Genomic DNA, 18,478 nt, shown 5'->3' on the forward strand with positions numbered 1-18,478 from the left:
TGTGTTATTTATGCTATATATTGGTTAAAAGTTAGAACGTGGCTAAACTAGAACAAAATCGTCAAAAATCGGAAGTGGTTTCAATTTTACATATCAATTTTTTACTTGATAATGTGGATGAATTTGAGAGAAACATAATTTCGTTTTAATTTTAATAAATGGTATAATCTTATTTGGCCTAAAATTTTGATTCAAAATGTACGAAGTTGATGCACCTCATCAAATTTTCTAGCTAGTATATTTTAAAAAGATGATTTGACATCTCATAATTTGCTTGTAATTTTAATGGAATTATCTAATAACAAAAGACTGCATAAATATTTTAAGAGTTTTAATATTTTAAACTAAAATAATATAAAATTAACATGATAATTTTAAAAGAACCTAAAAATTTTAGAACATCCACATATATCACCCCATATATATCCTCCCCTCGTGTTCTTTTTGGTAATTATATTTATAAAAAATCTTATAATATCAAACACACTGAATATTTTTAAGTTATTTAAAATAATTTAATTCAAACATTTTAACAACTTATTTTTAACATAAGATCTTATAATTTATAAGATCTCAAAACTAGGAACTTATAAATTATTTAAAATAAGTTTATTCAAACATGTTCTTATGAATTAAAAATGTTTTCCCCGCGGCCACCACGTAATAAACGGGCAACAAATGCTTCATAAATGTAGTTTGATTTGCAAGATCTCTTTAGATTTTTGTAGACATTTTTCATTTAGTACATAAGTTTTTTTAGTTTTTATTTCAAGTAAATTTTAATTTTTCATTCCTCTTTTATGTATATTTTGGTTACTCTTGATTTTGTAAATATAAATCTTGTGTAGGAATAGTTCTTCGAATTTTATTGTCGTGTCTTCTAAATTCGATTTTTAACGTTCATATCAACTTATGACAACGATCAATTTAATTTTTCTTAAGTTATATTTTCATCTTTTTTTTTTAATAATGTGGAGCAAATAATTATATTTTTCAAATCAAAATCAGGGCTGCATATCTACTCAAAATGATTAACTAAATAGATTATACAGTTGGATTAATCCCAGCCGTTAGAGCTTTACTCATGATAATCCAACGGTCTTCTGTTACCCACCCAGATATCACAGATCACGGCCCGATCGAATGTCGTACAAGTGAAATCACTCACATCCCCCTTTATCACATCCGACTCGGTGACCGAATAATCAATATTCTTTAAATCCATTGAATCTGGACCATCTATTTCTGATCCAGCGGCCTGTATAAATCCTGGCAGATTAACTAGTGGCTTCACTAAAGAAATGTGCCGTTTGAGGTTCAAACTCATTCCTAAGGGCAACGGACAAACGTCAACAACCGTCTCAGTCACACTTCCGTTTGATAGCCTGGAATCGACGGCGTTGATTGACGCCGTTAAGAAGCCTTTGCCTCGTAAGTATTCGTTACATACAAAAGAGATTATATAAATATTTTTACTCCATTTCTCGCTCATATTCAACGGACAAAGGTCTTCCGCAGCTTGGTAATTTCTCTCTCTAAATTCGTAGCTTTTCTGTTTTCGTTGGGCTCAAGAATTCGCTGAGATTGATTTTCTGTTCGTGATATTAGCTATCGTGTTCTTTTAAGATTCTGAAATTGAATTCAATTTCTTTGAATTTGTAACTAATTTATTGGACTTGCCATCTGATCCATTTTGACCATCTCTTTCGCCAGTTTAGAATTTAGATTAATCGACGTGCCCATTTATATGTTTATCTTAGTTTTTGTTTTTTTTTGGGTGAGTTTTTACGTTATTCTTTTCTGATTTAGGCTTTTTGTGGATTGTTATTTGGTTTTTGAGATCGGATTTAGCTTACGCTTGAGAAATTTTGGTTTTAGGCTTAAGGCTTTTGTCTGATTTGATTAGTTTATGATAGTGCTGTAAATTTATTGTGTTTTGAATTTAGGAAGTATGGGAGTTTGAGAGGCTATGAGTTTGAGGGATTAAATGGCAGAGGAGAAACCAGATGAATTTAGCCTTGAGAATAAGCAATCTACAGCTGCTTCAAGATCTTCAGTTTCTGAGAACAGTAGTAACACAGCCAACACTGCTGTGAAGTCACCCAGTGTAAGAAGTCCCACCAGCATTTCGTCAGCTCATAGGTATCGCTGTCATGACTTGTTCTATTTTAGTGTTTTAGTGACGTATTTGTTTTATGTCTTTCATATTGTCATTGAAATGTACTCTTAGTTCGTGTGTTTTCTGATTCTGAATGTGATCCCTTGGTCTTTTATCGTCGTCCTTTTTATTGTATCACTGCAGTGCTTCTTTATCCAATGCTTATTTGTTGATGATTCCAATATGTTTTATGTGGGTCATCTATGAGGGAGTGTGGTTGTTAAGAAAGGATAATTCTCTTTTTGGGTTTGGGAATGGGTTTTTTCCTGCCAATCGTCGCTCATCATTTCTTGCATGTGATCATAATTATGCATACCAGGTAAGCTGTACATATCGCATTTAGCTAAATCTTTAGCATGTAAGCTAATATCAGGAAGGTTATACATATCGCATTGAACTAAAGCTTTAGCACGTAAGTTAGTTTGGTTACGATGCTTTGCTTTCTTGTGAATAGACTGAGAGTTCCCCATTTTGGAAAGAATGTTCAAGATGTTAGCTTTAACTCCTTAATCTGATTTAAGAAATTTCTGAATCCTCTCCCGTAGAAATATACAGTTTTTACCGTGTCATAGGATTGATAAAATATCAGAATTAAATTTTAATAAAAAAGAGGTCACGATGACAAAATGCTATTATCACCTTGGATAACTGTCTATTTAGGATACACATTTATTAAACAATAAAAATCCTCTTTGTATTCAATGCTGTTATCACCTTGGATAACTGTCTATTTAGGATACACATTTATTAAACAATAAAAATCCTCTCCAGCATTGAATACAGAGTGAAATCTTACACGGTAATTTAGCTTTACTAAGATTGTGTACCATCAATTCTACAACCTATTTCTCATGTATCTGATTTTGGTCAATACTCTGGTATCAAGCACGAGAGTGCTGCTTTTATTTGTTAGTTTAGTACACCTAGGATAACAGACTGTTTATGAGACATGTTCATCAATCAATAAAAAATCTCTCCAGCATTGAATACAGAGTGAAATCTTACACGGTAATTTAGCTTTACTAAGATTGTGTACCATCAATTCTACAACCTATTTCTCATGTATCTGATTTTGGTCATACTCTGGTATCAAGCACGAGAGTGCTGCTTTTATTTGTTAGTTTAGTACACCTATGATAACGGACTGTTTATGAGACATGTTCATCAACCAATATAAAGCCTCTCCAGCATTGAATACAGAGTGAAATCTTACACGGTAATTTAGCTTTACTAAGATTGTGTACCATCAATTCTACAAGCCTATTTCTCATGTATCTGATTTGGTCATACTCTGGTATCAAGCGTGGGACTACAGCTTTTATTCGTTAGTTTAGTACACCATATAGTAAATTGCATGCTTTGTGTGGTGTCTTACATTTTAAAGCCTAAACTGTGGTTTGATAACCTAAAACTCATGCCCCATGTTTTCTTTTGCAGAAGAACTACTGGTCCAATTAGAAGAGCAAAGGGAGGTTGGACTAGAGAGGAGGTAAGAATTTGTTTCTATTAGAGCTAACAATCAGCAGAAGTTCATGAAGCGATATGTATCTTTTTGTTTAAAAATTTACAACCTTCAAGTTGATGTTAATGTGCTTACAATTAATAAATGTATCGGAGATTTTTCTTCAGGATGATACACTAAAAAGAGCTGTTACAGCTTTCAGAGGGAAGTGTTGGAAGAAAATAGGTATAATCTTTCAAAATTGCTCACTTTTATGGTGCAGTTTGCACTTTGATCTCTATTTGCCTTTTCAATTGGATTTCTGATTTAGTAACTCCATTTTAGTATTTGGTTGTATTTCAATAAATTGCTTACTATAATCTAGTGCCGTGGAAAAACCATTTATGTAATTGCTTGTTGGAATTAAGGAATATGTTTCATTTCCCAATTATCATATGTTGTATTACTTAAATACTTATTCTTATTCATGTGTACTTTTTATACTACCACATAAATCAAACAACGAGGAATAACAAGAATAGAGCCGAAAATAGACTTATAAAAAAAGAAAATTAATCGGACTTAAACACCCAGCCAAGGATTAAATGATTATACAAGAAGAAAGTCACTCTCTCACCTTGCCCTAGCCCGAAGCTAACCAAACAAGCAACCTTCTAGAATGCCATTCCTATAACCAACTCTAGCCTCATATATTTGTTTTTCTCTCCCCTTACTCAAGTTTCTTCTTTTAGTACATTCTTCTGAATTAGAAGAGTTTTCCTGATTATCTAGGCCCAACATCCTTGAGCCCATAATAAATTTCAGGCACAATTTTTTGAATTATTATATTTATAGATGTTGGTTGAAGAAAATGGCTATATTTGAAACCAGAGAAACAAACATTAGTTTGATATGTACCCATCCAATCCTCGAGACACTTTATCAAACGTGGCCTCCGGTGAGGTGAGATGTAATATGGTAAATCTCTTTAGTAATTATGTAGCGATGTTCAACAATTTACTCATGTTCATTCACGTTGTGTCTTATGATTGATATGCTTCCACACCACTGGATTACTTCTCAATGCATGCATCCTGTCACATTGATGTTCATGCAGCCGAGTTCTTTCCAAATAGATCAGAAGTGCAGTGCTTACATCGATGGCAAAAAGTTCTTAATCCAGAACTTGTTAAAGGTCCCTGGACTCAAGAGGTCGGCAGTTAAAATTTCTGTTGTGGTACTACTCGCTTTGCTGTTGAAATGTTCTATCATGATCTTACACGTTTGTGATTCAAAAATTGTACTGCTCATATTACTTTCAGGAGGATGAGAAAATTACAGAACTGGTAGCTAAATATGGACCTACAAAATGGTCAGTCATAGCAAAGTCATTGCCTGGTCGAATTGGAAAGCAGTGTCGTGAGAGGTAACATTTGAATATTTTGATGTGAATATCTGATGATCGATTCACCTTTCACCATAATTGAATATTTGAAAAGTTGTGAATTCTATTATTGAATGACCAAAACAAGGCCAAAGCCTGTGCACCTAGGACTCGAAAGATGTCCTTTCATAAGTTTTGGCTGTAATATATAAATACCTCCTCTCAGTTGGCCTGTTCTTGGAACTGTATGGTTGGTCTACATGTTTCAGCTATCACCTGCTTTTGATCCTATCATTTTGATCTAGATACAAGTGAGCTGTTCATCCAATTGTATATAGTTGTTGGTTTTGTGCTTTCACATCCTCATGTTTGTTCCATATAGCTGGTAAGTTATTTAAGTCATTTGTAGCAGGTTATGCTACTATTAATTTGCTCCATCTGTTTAACTTGTAAAACATGTGAGTTGCACACACCTTCGTCTACAGGTGATTTCATTTTTGAAGCCTAGCATGTTAAGATCTTTTAAAAATGAGTGACAGTGAAACTTACCCGGTGATTTATTACCAAGAGTGAGACTTTAATAAAATACTGAATGACTTTCCTTACCTTTAAATTTAAGATATTATAGAGGAGTGAAGCTTAGGAAATTTAACTATGTCAAGCTTAAAAACTTGTTGCAATATCTGGTGGATCAAGCAATTTCTGGAGGCTCTGATTTCTTAATGTGCTGCACTTCCAAATTTTCTTATGTATTCACTAGACAAAGGTGAACCCATTTCTTTGACAATGTTCAGGTGGCACAATCATTTGAATCCACGTATTAAGAAGGAGGCTTGGACTTTGGAGGAGGAAATTTCTTTGCTTAATGCTCATCGAATTCATGGGAATAAATGGGCTGAATTAGCTAAACTTCTACCTGGAAGGTATTAGCATTCCACCATCGTAATATTTTTAAGAGCAAGATTGGAATTTCATGTGATTACCCTCTTAATTGTAGCCTATATTGTCAAGTGTGTGTTATTAATTTTACCTTTTGACTTTTATGGTTAAATTCACAGCCTTTTTAAAATTTTCCATGCCACTTTATCGAAAAAGAAAAACTATGCTGATGTAAAACATTTTCTTCAATTTTTCGTCTTGAAAGTTAGTATGATGTATGCAGAAAATGAACATATTTTAGAAAGGCGGGTTTTTTGTATTGGGAGTATTCACTATGAACTTTTATGATTATCAAATGTTTCGGTTGATTGGCTTTTTTTATTTGTAGCTTGTCATGCCAAAATGTAGATTTTTGTATATTTTACTTGTGCCACCATCATTATGAGCTTCGTCACTGATTTCTTGCCTCCGCTTCTTGTAATGTTCAACATGCATAGCAAGTTGGTGTTCTGATTGATTGGTTGAATCAGTATGTGATTACCTTTTACTTGGCTATAACAGCAGAAAGTTTTACCCATTATATTATTTAAATTTATTCCCTTGAACAGACGTTGGCCCATTGAGTGCATGTGTAAAGACGGACCTCTTAACATAATTTTACTGCTCGATATTCAAGTCACGAAAAGTTAATAGGAAAAGTCATAATCATGTAACTGAGATTTGTGATTCCAAAAAGGAAACTACCACTGCTGGTCCTGGAGTAGGCTGGATAAGGCCTATCTGAGATGGTATTTTTCATCTCCTGGTGGGTCATGTCGTCTACCAGACGATCTTTTTACATAAACAAAACTAAGGGTTCAGGTACTGTTTACGATTGATATTCTAAAGCATATAGTGGCTGGATTTTTCATTTGCAGAACTGATAATGCAATCAAGAATCACTGGAACAGCTCTCTGAAGAAGAAGTTAGATTTCTATCTGGCCACTGGGAACCTTCCTCCAGTTGCTAAACATGTCACCCAAAATGGTGCCAGGGAAATCAATAGAACAGCTTTAGTTGGAGAACATTTTGTTTCAGATAAAGGATTTGAAATAACTGCCTTAGCTTCGTCAGGACCCACAAATATTGATAAAGTTGAAGGTGCGGGGGATCATACAGGGAAAACGACAGAGAATCCTGATCTTACTGCCTCAACTGTTGTTTGGCAGGACGATCCAAAGATTATGGCAAAGAATCCTGATGCCTCAACTGTTAATTGGCAGAACAAGTTTACCAATTCTGAGCAGCTCACTAAAAGTGAGGTGTTCCCATCAGAAGCAGATACTATCCAATCAAACGTAGAATCTGAGATTGAGAGACATGGAACATATGGTGAAGTTGATAGATGCCAGACACTTGGAGAACCATCGCCTAATGATTTTCCAATACAGGGAACACTATATTATGCGCCACCGTATTTGGACAATTATCTCCAGCAAGATTCTAATTTTCAAAATAATTCCTTGATGCAGTCTGACTCAGACATCAGTTTAGAAATACCACCTAACACTTTTCTTACTCCCCCAAGTGTAACAGGTGGTAGATCATTTTTACAAACTCCTGAATCTATTCTGAAATTTGCGGCAAAAAGTTTTCCAAATACTCCATCCATACTAAGAAAGAGAAAGAGTGGAACACAGCATAGAGAAGCAATTCTACCTCATGGTGATCATAATCACATGGATATTTCCCAAAAAGAAGTAGGGTTGCAAAGCGGTAGTTTAGGGCCGGATAGTATTTGTGATGATTCAGGATTAAGCAGCATCAAGTCGTTTGATGCATCTCCACCATACAGGTTAAGTTTCAGAAGGAATTATGTCCTTAAATCTGTTGGGAAGCAGCTTAAGTTTGCCGAGAGCATGGAGCAAGGTTATTGTGACAATGACACAAAATCAGAAGACTCAATGGTCAAGTTAATCCCTCCTTTTACAAAGTTCTACACACGTCAAAGACGAGGTAATTTATTTCATTTATTTTTCTATTTGTAGTTCCAGCAAGATTGGTTATGCTTGTTATGAACCTCAAAGCACGGTGTTTTTCACTTGTATACATCATACACAACCTTTACTTCTGTTCGTTTAAGATTATCAATTTCTTGGAAGTATATGTTTTCTTGTTTAGTTAAATGTTTTATGACTGGAGCAGTACCACTATGAGGCACTCGATATAATGTGATCCCAAAAGAAGTTTATGAATTTCAATTCCAGAGCAAGGCTACTACATATGTACGGTTGGCATTATGGAACCAGATGGGGTGATCCCATTTGTATTTTAATTTTCCCATTGTCTCAGAATTTTAGTTTGACCCCCCAATAAAGAAATACTGACTTCGTGTCGGTTGTATCTTATATGTGCCCTTGGTTTGTGTCCCCTCCACTTTAAGGCTCGCCCTTGGTGCCTGAGGATAGGTGGAGCTTCCTCTTGAATTGGTTATATTATTTTCATAATCCTCGAACTTGTGTTCTTTCAAAGTTCTTATGATGCAAATCATCTAGAGCCTTTTCCTAGAATGTTTTCCTCTATATGCTGCTGTTTGTAAATGAACCAATGATTCTCTCGCCAGTTCTGATTGCTGTGAATTATTCAAAATCTCAATTTCCTAATGTTTTGGTAACCAGTTAGTGGTTATTCTTTATTTTCCATTCTATCATGTTTTTCGTACCCGCAAAGGAATCCATAGATAAGTTGAATTCATAGTCTAATTTATAATTATTTACTTCATTTCGCTGCTTGTTTGTGTTTCTCAGAAAAAGAATGTTGCTTCTGAAGTGAAGATTAGAAGAATGTAAGAGGACCTAAGGTTGCTGCAGATGAACAAATGTTCCTCTCAGCTTGGACTTCTATTATCTTCGAAACAGCAAGTCTGCATCATGGCCATCAGAGGTTTAAGTTACTGATGTTTCCTAAGAATTCCCTCTACACTCCTGTCAACAAGATATTGATTTGTTCAGTTGCACACTGAAATAAAATGGACTGGTATTTTTAACAATGAAAGTTCACTAGTTCAGTTCATCTTTATGATCTCAGGGCATTGTAGTGTAGAATATAACAGTATTCTCTTAAGGATGTAATTTCACATGTTGCATTCTGTTTGTTACATTGTATAATTTTAGTATGCCTATAACGGAACTACAGCATTTGCATAGCAAAACTAAACTCGAACATAAATTTAACGGATTTCCTTGGCAACTAACTCGAAAAACTAAATTAACTTTCGGGTGAAACTCAAATGTGTATACCATGACCGACATCTAAGCGAGTCTTTGGCTACTACGGTGGCCAAAAGATTGGATGGATTGCGATAAGCAACTCCAATGATACCACCAGAACGAAGTTTTGTGTGGATTTGTAGTTTTGGCACTGTGGTGACTCCGTTGACTCGTAGACCATGTCATGTCTGAGGATCTCTTCAAATGCAAAACAAAAATAAGTTCAACTGCTGAATTTCAAGCAGCATTCGATTGATTTTGACTCAATTTTGAAGTTTTGACAAAACTCAATACTGGAAGAACTTCATATCATATGTTATTTTAGGATCCATCAAGTCTAAAGTTGTGTACCAGTATATGTGGTTGCGTGTATTCCAAGCATAAAACCATAAATCATCTTTTCATATTCTTAGCGACAGCAAACATCAACCCTTTACAGTCCTTCCCAAAGTTCAAAACATAGTACACGTTTACAAGACTCATCTATAAAGTAACAGAAATAATCTAGTCATGTTGATGAAATTCAAGTCCTGATCATGTGGTTCAACCTGATACAGTGGTTGGCCTCTTAAATTATCGAAATGAACATGGAGTTATTAAAGCTCAATAAGTGTGTAGGTGAACCGGATGAGCACAATTAAGCCAAATTCACGAAACCAAAATAAACTTCATCGGCCATTATGCTCTGTGGCGATTGATCGACACCCCATCTGTTTGAGAAAGTTAGTGAGCCGCGAGTGCTTTGTAACCCACTGCTCAGCCAACTTTTGCTCTTTCACTTCGGCTTCCCTCCTCAATTTTGCTAGCTGTTCTCTATATTCAGATTCAATCCGGTCAAGAGCCGCTTTCTGTTCTTCCCTAAGTGCTTTCACTTTTGCCTCTATATCCTCCATTTTCTCCCTCCTTCGGCATGCTTTCTCCGATTCCAACTGCAACTCCACCCTCTTCAATCTCCAGGCTGCTTCTTTCTTATGCGCCGCCCAAGCATGATGCCCTTCATCTAAATCTCTGCAGCATTCCATGAGTTCGGCAAGTAATGGATTCTCGCCAGATAGAGGAGCTATCCCAAGACAGGGCATATTGCTTATACCATGTGAGGGGGTATTGTTATCGGATAATCTCTCAGTTTGCAACCATGGTATTGGTGGTGTGGGTGTAATAGTCGAGGGGGAGAGACTTAAAGTTACAGATGGGGATGGTGGTCTTGCGGAAGTGTTCATGCTAGAACTAGCAAGCCACGGCGGCAGTGCTGCAGAAGGTGCGGGTGGATCCGTATGAAGAAAACCACCATTTGAAGTTGCCATTTTAATCCCTAAGGTGGCAGTGGCTCGTTCTTTTACAAGCTTTTCTGCAAAGGTCTCCAGTATACGGTCGTATTTGCCCTCTTCAATGGGTTCGATAATCTTGTTGTTCTCCTTCTGTTCCCGCTGTTGTTTTTCTTTGAAAACTTCCCACCACTTTCCAAGTCTCTTGGCAGTACGCCCCGGAACTTCAGCCGCAATTTTTTTCCATTTATTGCCGTGTTTAGATTGAAGATGTATAACAAGACGTTGCTCCTCTTCGGTCAGGGAACCTTTTTTGATCCCGGGTTTGAGATAGTTCTTCCACCTTTCTAAGCAGGATTTGGAATCCCTGTTCAGAGGTTTGTTCATGCGCTCTGGCAAAAGGTGCCAATCTCTGGGGCCATGTTGCTTAACGTAACCACGCAACAAAGCATCCTCTTCAGGTCGCCACCGCTGCCTTTCCTTCATTTCCCCGAACAAACGCCTCTGTTCATCAGCACATCCAAGTGCAATAAAAATGAAAATCTGGCCTGAACTTCGATCAGGCCAGTCTCCAGAATTTGTAGAGGGGATGCAACTAAACATACTTTCGGTTCAAACTTACAAAATCCATTTCAGCAAACATTAAAAAAAGAATTTGCAGAAAAGGGTGTTAGATATTTGAAAAGTAACTGAATTGCACCAACTACAGTAACTCAACAAAAAGCATTCAAAGACTATTATAGTACTGAACACTAACAAGATTTTTTTATGTATTGGAGAAACCACCGGGAAGCTGGCTTGTAAAAAGCCTTTTAAACCCTAAAACTCAATAGGGCTTTCAAATCAGAAGCAAAACATAGCTGGCAAAGAAGGCACTATAGAGACTTTAAAGGCCTGCCAAAATAGTGCCAGATCTAGGGAAGAAATTAATACATGAAGCAGCAAATAAGATTTTTAAATTCAGCAAATGGCTGCATATGGTAGATAAGATCATAACATTTTAGTCAAAATATATGATGCCAAAAAGAACTAAAAAAATCGAAAGAAAACAAGAATCAGCTCCTAGTTAAGCAATTTAGACCAGACACAGCAAGAAACTTAATTGGCAGTTCATTTCTCTCAACCAACAGGTTCAAAATGTAGCATATAGAGAGTGCAAATATCATAGTGCAAACGAAGATAACAAGGTCAGCAAAAACCAGAAAAGGGGCACCAAAGTTTGTATCTTTACAGTAAAAACAGATGATTGAATATGAAAGACAACTTTAATAAGAAAGAAAGAAAAAGCTTACTCTAATGCTCGAGAAACCAGGTTTTCCCCATAGCCCATTTCTTAGTTTCTAATGATATCCGCTACCTTTAAATACAAAAGAGCAAAGTTCCTTAGTTTCTCTAAGGATTAGAGAATGGGGATTTGGAAAAGAAAGGTTATACGGAAGTGAACAAAGATTACCCAAGTGAGCTTTTTCATAATGCGCCCCTTCTCCAGTGGTGATTCTGACGTAGTAAAAGGAATGTGCTGACGTTTACTCTCCACTTGTGTCTGACCAAATAAGGTACACAATACAATATTATAGTTAAATAAATACAGTATTATATGTATTACTTAATTCAATCAGATATAATATTTCATTATCTACTCTAATCAAAACTTTTAAATCGTAATCAAATTATTATACCAGTTACATTTGAAAAAATGGATATATTATACGTCTAATCTTGCTGTGAGATAATACACATGGATAGATAAAATGGGTATATAAATGTCGAATAGAAAGTGTGAATATTTTATTTGAGTATACGACTCACTAATTGATAACGAGTTCATTTTCATTATAATAGAATTTTTTAGATTTGTAATAAATTATTAATGTTGCAATTTTAAAACTTTCTGTTTTTATTCATTGAAAATTTTATAATCTTCCCAAGGCAAAAACTTGTTTGAGACGGTCTCAAGATCGTATTTTGTTAGACGAATCTCTTATTTAGGTCATTCATGAAAAAATATTATTTTTTATGTTATTACTTTTTTATTGTGAATATCGATAGGGTTGAATTATCTCACGGATAAAAATTTCTGAAGCTGTCTCGCAAGAGACCCACTCCCTTCCCAAATCCCAGCAATCCACCTAGTTATTTGCAACTATCATGGTCATGTCAAATTTTACTTACATAGGGGATGGGAAACAGTAACACACTGCTTACTTTAGCCATTTCCAGCCCTGTTGTATTTCCACTTTCTTGCAACAACTGTGACACCCATTCATCAAACACATACTGTGCTAAAGCCACACACCCCACCACCACTTGGAAATTGCGTATTATCCTTTAAATATTGGGATTTTCTCAGACTCCACCACTGTAACAAAAGTTGAGACTTTTTATTTTTAAAATTTTAACTATAAATAAAGACATTGTAATTTCAATCTTTTAGGTTTGTCTCTTGTGTTTTTATTCATCTATGTTGCCAAATTTGAATTTTAATCTGGTGTCTTTGTTTTTTTTTTTCACTTTTACTCTGTCTCCTGACATAGGCGCTAATATGACACTGATTCATACGTTAATTGAAAAAAAAAATTAAAAAAGATACTATATTAAAACTTAAATTCGACACACAGAATTAAATAATAAAAAGACAAATATATTGACTGAAATTGTAATTTTTTTCCCTAAATAAAGTTGATTTTATCCTCTTAAACAGTTGCCTCATGTACAATGGCACATCGATCGTTTGGTTCACTAATACAACTGTACTATATATACATTACAAAATATTAAAGTTGATGTCATCGTATAGCGTCATCATTCAGTTAACTCTTTTACCCCTGTTTGATACAAGAGTCTCATGTGATACCATGTCACAGATCCTAATATGTGAGACGGGTCAACCTTACTTATATTCACATTAAAAAGTAATATTTTTAGCATAAAAAATAATATTTTTTCATGGATGACCCAAATAAGAGATATGTCTCACAAATACGACCCGTGAGATCGTCTCACACAAGTTTTTGCCTTGATACAATTCCCATGTCATATTTACTCTCTAAAATACTACAATCAATCACAAAAAATCTATAAAAAAATCATAAATTTTACACACTTTTAAAAATGATTTTCAATTGTGAGTTTTTGTATAACAAAACTACGGATGCACCAAAACCTGTGCATGATAAAGAAAAAATCTTGGGCATGAATAAAAAAGACAACCGATATAGTTAATATATATGTATAGTTAATAAGGGGAAAATAGGGCAGATGGGGCGGTGTGGGGAGACTATAGGCCGGGTTTTTCACGGCACAAGGAGACGAATTTGATAAAGACGCGACCTTTACTGCCCACAACTCGTCCCACCTTCAGTATTGTCAGTGATACGTTACGTCTGTTTTTTCCCTCTTCTCTTTTTTATACCAAAGAATTATAAAGTAAAAATAGTACGCCCCATTATTCACCTCTTTTTCACCAACCACTGCCCCAATTTCTCCCAGAAAATCCAATGTGATCGCATCAGAAAATACCCACTATTTTTTCACAATAAATAACAACCCTTTTTAACTTTCTTGGAGCATTGAACTGTCTCATGGGTGAACATTTAAAAAAAAAATATCTGCCCATTTTACTGTGGTGCAGCATGCAGCTACTGTACAGCCGGTGGTGACTGAGTGGAAACAACAGACAATCTCGATTCTTGGATGAGATGAAGGGGAATAAAGAAGATTTGGTTGGATAAAGGAATAACCTTTTACAAGCCGAAGCCCACGCTTCTCATGGATTTACACTTAACACGCTTGAATTATATATGGATCAGTTGTAAGATATATACGAGGGATGCATCCCATATTTTCGAGAAGTCGATTGTTGTCATTGTTCAATGACAAAAATTTGTGTGAGACGGTCTCACGAGTCGTATTAGTGAGACGGATCTCTTATTTGGGTCACCTATGAAAAAGTATTACTTTTTATGTTAAGAGTATTACTTTTTATCGTGAATATGAGTAGGGTTGACCCGTCTCACAGATTATGATCCGTGAGACGGTCTCACATGAGACTCACTCTATTTCAATTGTACCCCTATCGAGTATTTGGATCCAGAAATTTGATCACTTGATTTCATTTATGTAGATGTAATGATAATTACGATGTATTTAATACACCAAAGATCTTTCTTCGAATTCAAATTGTTCCATTCAAGTGCAATCTCATATAATGTGAATTTCTCATATTTTGTGATGGATTAATCTTATATTTTATTAAATCAAAAAATTATGATTCGTATAAGGGATAAAGAGGGTAAAAAAAAAAAAAACTTGTGGGCTTCACACATGAAAAATGTATCTGATCTCTTGGAAATCCTCTTAGGACAATTCAAAGGATAATCAAATGTTGGTTTCCTACGTAAATTCATTGTTTATGGTAAAAAAAAATTGTGTGAAATGGTCTCATGAGTCGTATTTTGTGAGACAGATCTTTTATTTGGATCATCCATAAAAAAGTATTACTTTTTATGCTAAGAGTATTACTTTATATTATGAATATCGATATGATTAACTCGTCTCACATATAAAAATTCGTGAGATCAGTCTTACAAAAAACCTACTCTTATATTATTTATTCAAAATTTAATATACCGGTAGGTATCTTGGCAGGACATTTAAAAAAGAAGGGAAAATCGGTCGAGGGCATATTTGGTAAAGGGAATTGTTGATGTGGACATGTCAAACGTATTGTAAAATTGAGGGGGATTCTTGATTTGATCTGTTCCCATCAGACCCCAGCTTTTTTGTTTTGTGGTCACAACCAAACAGCTCAATTATTCCACATTACCCGCTTTCTTTCTGATTATATTATATAATATACGGGTTCTCCAAAAAGTTTTCATCTTTGTTTGAGGAAATTTCACGGAGGCCGGTAAAACAGTGGTGAAGCAGTAAAAAAGGGTGCAGTGGACAAGTGTAGCAGGTTTTGGATCTTATGGGGATCCGTGGATCATCTTTTGGGCAGAATCGGGTCCTCCTTTTGACCCGGATTTGTTTCTGAGCTTCCAAATTAAGAATCTCACTGTAATAATATATATATATATATATATATATTGTAAAATGAAAATGAAATGAAACGTGGTTCATCACATATTATATATTGTAACAAGCGTCATATCTTTTGTCGCCACGGTACTATATAGACACAAACAATCAACTTCTTCTCTATACATGAATGGCTACCAAAACGGTCACTCGAGTCAATCTTGTAATATATCGGGTTGGAACCTCGATGAGTAGAAAGACTGGTGAGGAGATAATTTAGCCTATATGATGATTCATTCGAATCGATTTCACATTATTTTGGGCGTAATGTAGTTGTGGGAATTCAATCATCTTATAATATGACTTACGTACACATTTAATCTTAAGGTTGTGATATCAAGGTAACCTCTCACTGGAAATCTTTACCTTTAAGTAAGAAAACGTAGATTTTTTCCCAAAAAATGAATAAATAGATTTGTTGTGTATTATTTCTTGGTTTTTATACGGTCTATCGTTTGAATTATGATTGTTTTGTGATATATGAGCATGCTTTTGTGTCTGTTTTATGTTAAGTCTGTTTTTGTGGGCTGTTATAAATCTTCATATTGGGCAACAGAACTCAATTTCTAATCTTTTGAGCATATATTTTGCTTCAGATTGTTTTTCATTCCATTTTCAAATAATCAAATAACAAAATCAAATTATAGTATTTCACAAGTAGTTGATTGAAGCGAAGTTTTATGCAATTAATTCTTACATTCATCATATGAAATATAAAAATATATTTAAATTTTAGACTTAGATATTATATTAGTTTTTTAATCTATTATCATATATCGTGATTTTGCATCTTTTTATATGTTTCTTCGCAAATAAAACTATGTATTAAAGCGTTTTATAAAAACGATATACGATGTATTTCAAAAGCCGTCTTAGCTCAGCTGGTAGAGCGCGTGGCTTTTAACCACGTGGTCGTGGGTTCGATTCCCACAGACGGCGTTCTTTTTTTTAAACTTGTTGCTTCAAATTGGGCCCGGCCTTCTCAGTCCCCTTGCATGGGCTTTTTTAACCTTCAATGCTCTTTTGTTGGGCTTTACAAGTTTTATTTTTATTAATACTAATTTTTGTCTACCGACTCAATACATTTTAAATGTTCATTTTATATTTTACAAAAATTATATACCAATTTCGTACATATTGAGAAAGTTTCTTGTGAGACTGTCTCATACAAATTTTTGTTGTACTTCTTTCATACGAAACAAATTTTTGTTCATTTATTAATTTTAGACCATTATCAAATACTCGTCCAACAATCATAACAATGCCTTGCCATCGATCCCAACAATTTTTTGTCTTGCATCTTTGGATAAATTGCATAAACTTTTTATATTATGTATAAACAATTTAACTCCGACCACGTAAACCTATTTCCGTATTTGACATGGCCGCAGGAGATTATAATTTTTTACTGTCCCAGAAATTAACTTTTTAAATAAAATGGTTTGTCCCTGCCTATTTATCGTATTAATTAAATTCCTGTAAATAAAATTATCTGTTTTTCTTGCTCTTCTTCTCTCGTTTCCATCTCCATTCTTGAGAAAAATAGCTACCTAGAATCGGCTACCATAACATTAATGTTCTCGTTGAGTTTGTGGGTTGATTTCATCCTATATGTAGAGACACTACCCATGATAGAATCAAGGGCCCAAATTTAACCACGCATACATCAAAGGCCCAAATTTAACCACACATACATGAGATCCATCCAAATCATGAATCATGTGGGGTAGTGCCCCACATATAGCATCGAAACAACCGAGTTTGTGTGATTAGATTCCAAGAGAGATGGCAAGTTGCATCAGCATTAACGTTGTTAGTACTAACTAATAAGCTATAATAGTGAATTAAATTTCTAATTATTCTTCCACAATACTACCAAATTTATTTGTATTGATTTTGATGGTGAATGTGACGCAACAACTTCATCAAGTGGCGATTAACGGTATATTGTTAAGAATCTACGGTCCACAAAGAAACAACAGTGATCTAAATTCAAAAGCAGCAATGTTGGGTGCGGATACATACATAGGACCTACTCTTGACCAGATGGTGAATTTGAATGCTCAATAAATATGGATTTTATGAGCATTGTAAGTTGTTGAGTTGCCGATAGTATTGATGATTCTTGACTCGAATATCATTTCAAAAAAACAAAGCGTTTCAAATTTATTAAAAAGAAAGCCTTTCCAAAAATTTATTCATATCCACCACGTACAAATAAATCACTAAAACTCTCAAATTGATCAGTTTTGAGAGACGGATTTCTCATTCGACTCGATCTGACCATGAAATTTATTATTTTTATGTTAAAAATATTATTTTTCACTACAAAATATCATTTTTTGTTAGTTATGTTGCAAAAAATATGGTGTAAATTTGAGTATGGATCAGATTGACCAGCCTTATGAATATAGATATGTGATATTGTGGTAAAGAAAACCAATCCATATAAATAGGTAAAAGATTTCTATGTTGAGATTGAACAAAGTCGTTGAGCTCCGGCTATGGAGTAATGAGATGATACTCTTAGGCTGCGTTTGGTTTGGATGATAAAATAAACTAATGATTAGTAAGTAAATGATAAAGAAAATGATTGTTGTAGGAATGTATTATATGGTGTTATGTTTGGTATGATTTTTAAGTGTGGGATAATTTTGAATTTTTTGATGAAAGGACAAAATTGCCCCTTCTTTTTTTTTTCTTCCACTCCGGCGGCGACGCCGGCAGTTCGGCGGCGGCGGTCCGACGACGACGCCGGCGGTGGGTGGTCTGGCGGCGACGGCCGGCGACGCTGCCGGTGGGTGGTCTGGCGGCCGTCGATGTCGGCGGTGGGTGGCGGCGGCGACGTCGGCGGTGGGTGGTCTTCCGGCGACGGGCGGCGGCGGGCGGTGGCCGGTGGCGGCGGTCATGGCGGGAAGTAGTGGTGAGTTTGGATATAGGAGAAGGGTGAAATTGGAAAATAGGAAGGATTCGAACCAAACGACTGACTAGGTAGGATAAAATAATCAATCCCTCCTAAT

General features: G+C 35.2%; 2 protein-coding genes and 1 non-coding gene across 6 annotated transcripts; 2 read left to right on the forward strand and 1 right to left on the reverse strand.

Annotated features, from left to right (window-relative positions):
- Positions 1-1,920: 1,920 nt before the first annotated feature.
- Positions 1,921-9,037, forward strand: LOC140826177 (transcription factor MYB3R-3-like). The gene is made up of 8 exons (XM_073188344.1): positions 1,921-2,142; positions 3,596-3,647; positions 3,788-3,845; positions 4,717-4,811; positions 4,922-5,025; positions 5,778-5,906; positions 6,780-7,858; positions 8,650-9,037. Exons 1-8 carry the CDS (start codon positions 1,988-1,990, stop codon positions 8,667-8,669), a joined length of 1,692 nt encoding a protein of 563 aa, XP_073044445.1. The 5' UTR covers positions 1,921-1,987; the 3' UTR covers positions 8,670-9,037.
- A 455-nt stretch (positions 9,038-9,492) lies between these two features.
- On the reverse strand, positions 9,493-11,915 carry LOC140826178 (transcription factor AS1). 4 transcript variants are annotated; one of them, XM_073188347.1, is made up of 3 exons: positions 11,830-11,847; positions 11,669-11,733; positions 9,493-10,880 (listed from the first exon to the last, which is right to left on the reverse strand). In XM_073188347.1, the coding sequence occupies exon 3, from the start codon at positions 10,860-10,862 to the stop codon at positions 9,780-9,782; it is 1,083 nt and encodes a 360-aa protein (XP_073044448.1). In that variant the 5' UTR covers positions 10,863-10,880; positions 11,669-11,733; positions 11,830-11,847; the 3' UTR covers positions 9,493-9,779. The 4 variants fall into 4 exon arrangements, with proteins under 4 accessions (XP_073044448.1, XP_073044449.1, XP_073044446.1 ...); XM_073188348.1 differs by having other exon boundaries at positions 9,493-10,856; positions 11,830-11,846; XM_073188345.1 differs by having other exon boundaries at positions 9,493-11,733; positions 11,830-11,915.
- Positions 11,916-16,324: 4,409 nt separating this feature from the next.
- On the forward strand, positions 16,325-16,397 carry TRNAK-UUU (transfer RNA lysine (anticodon UUU)). Its single transcript has one exon. It is a non-coding gene; the product is annotated as a tRNA-Lys (tRNA).
- Positions 16,398-18,478: the final 2,081 nt, after the last annotated feature.

The sequence above is a fragment of the Primulina eburnea genome, chromosome 3, assembly GCF_022965805.1.
Source record: "Primulina eburnea isolate SZY01 chromosome 3, ASM2296580v1, whole genome shotgun sequence".
NCBI classification, from domain to species: Eukaryota; Viridiplantae; Streptophyta; class Magnoliopsida; order Lamiales; family Gesneriaceae; genus Primulina; species Primulina eburnea.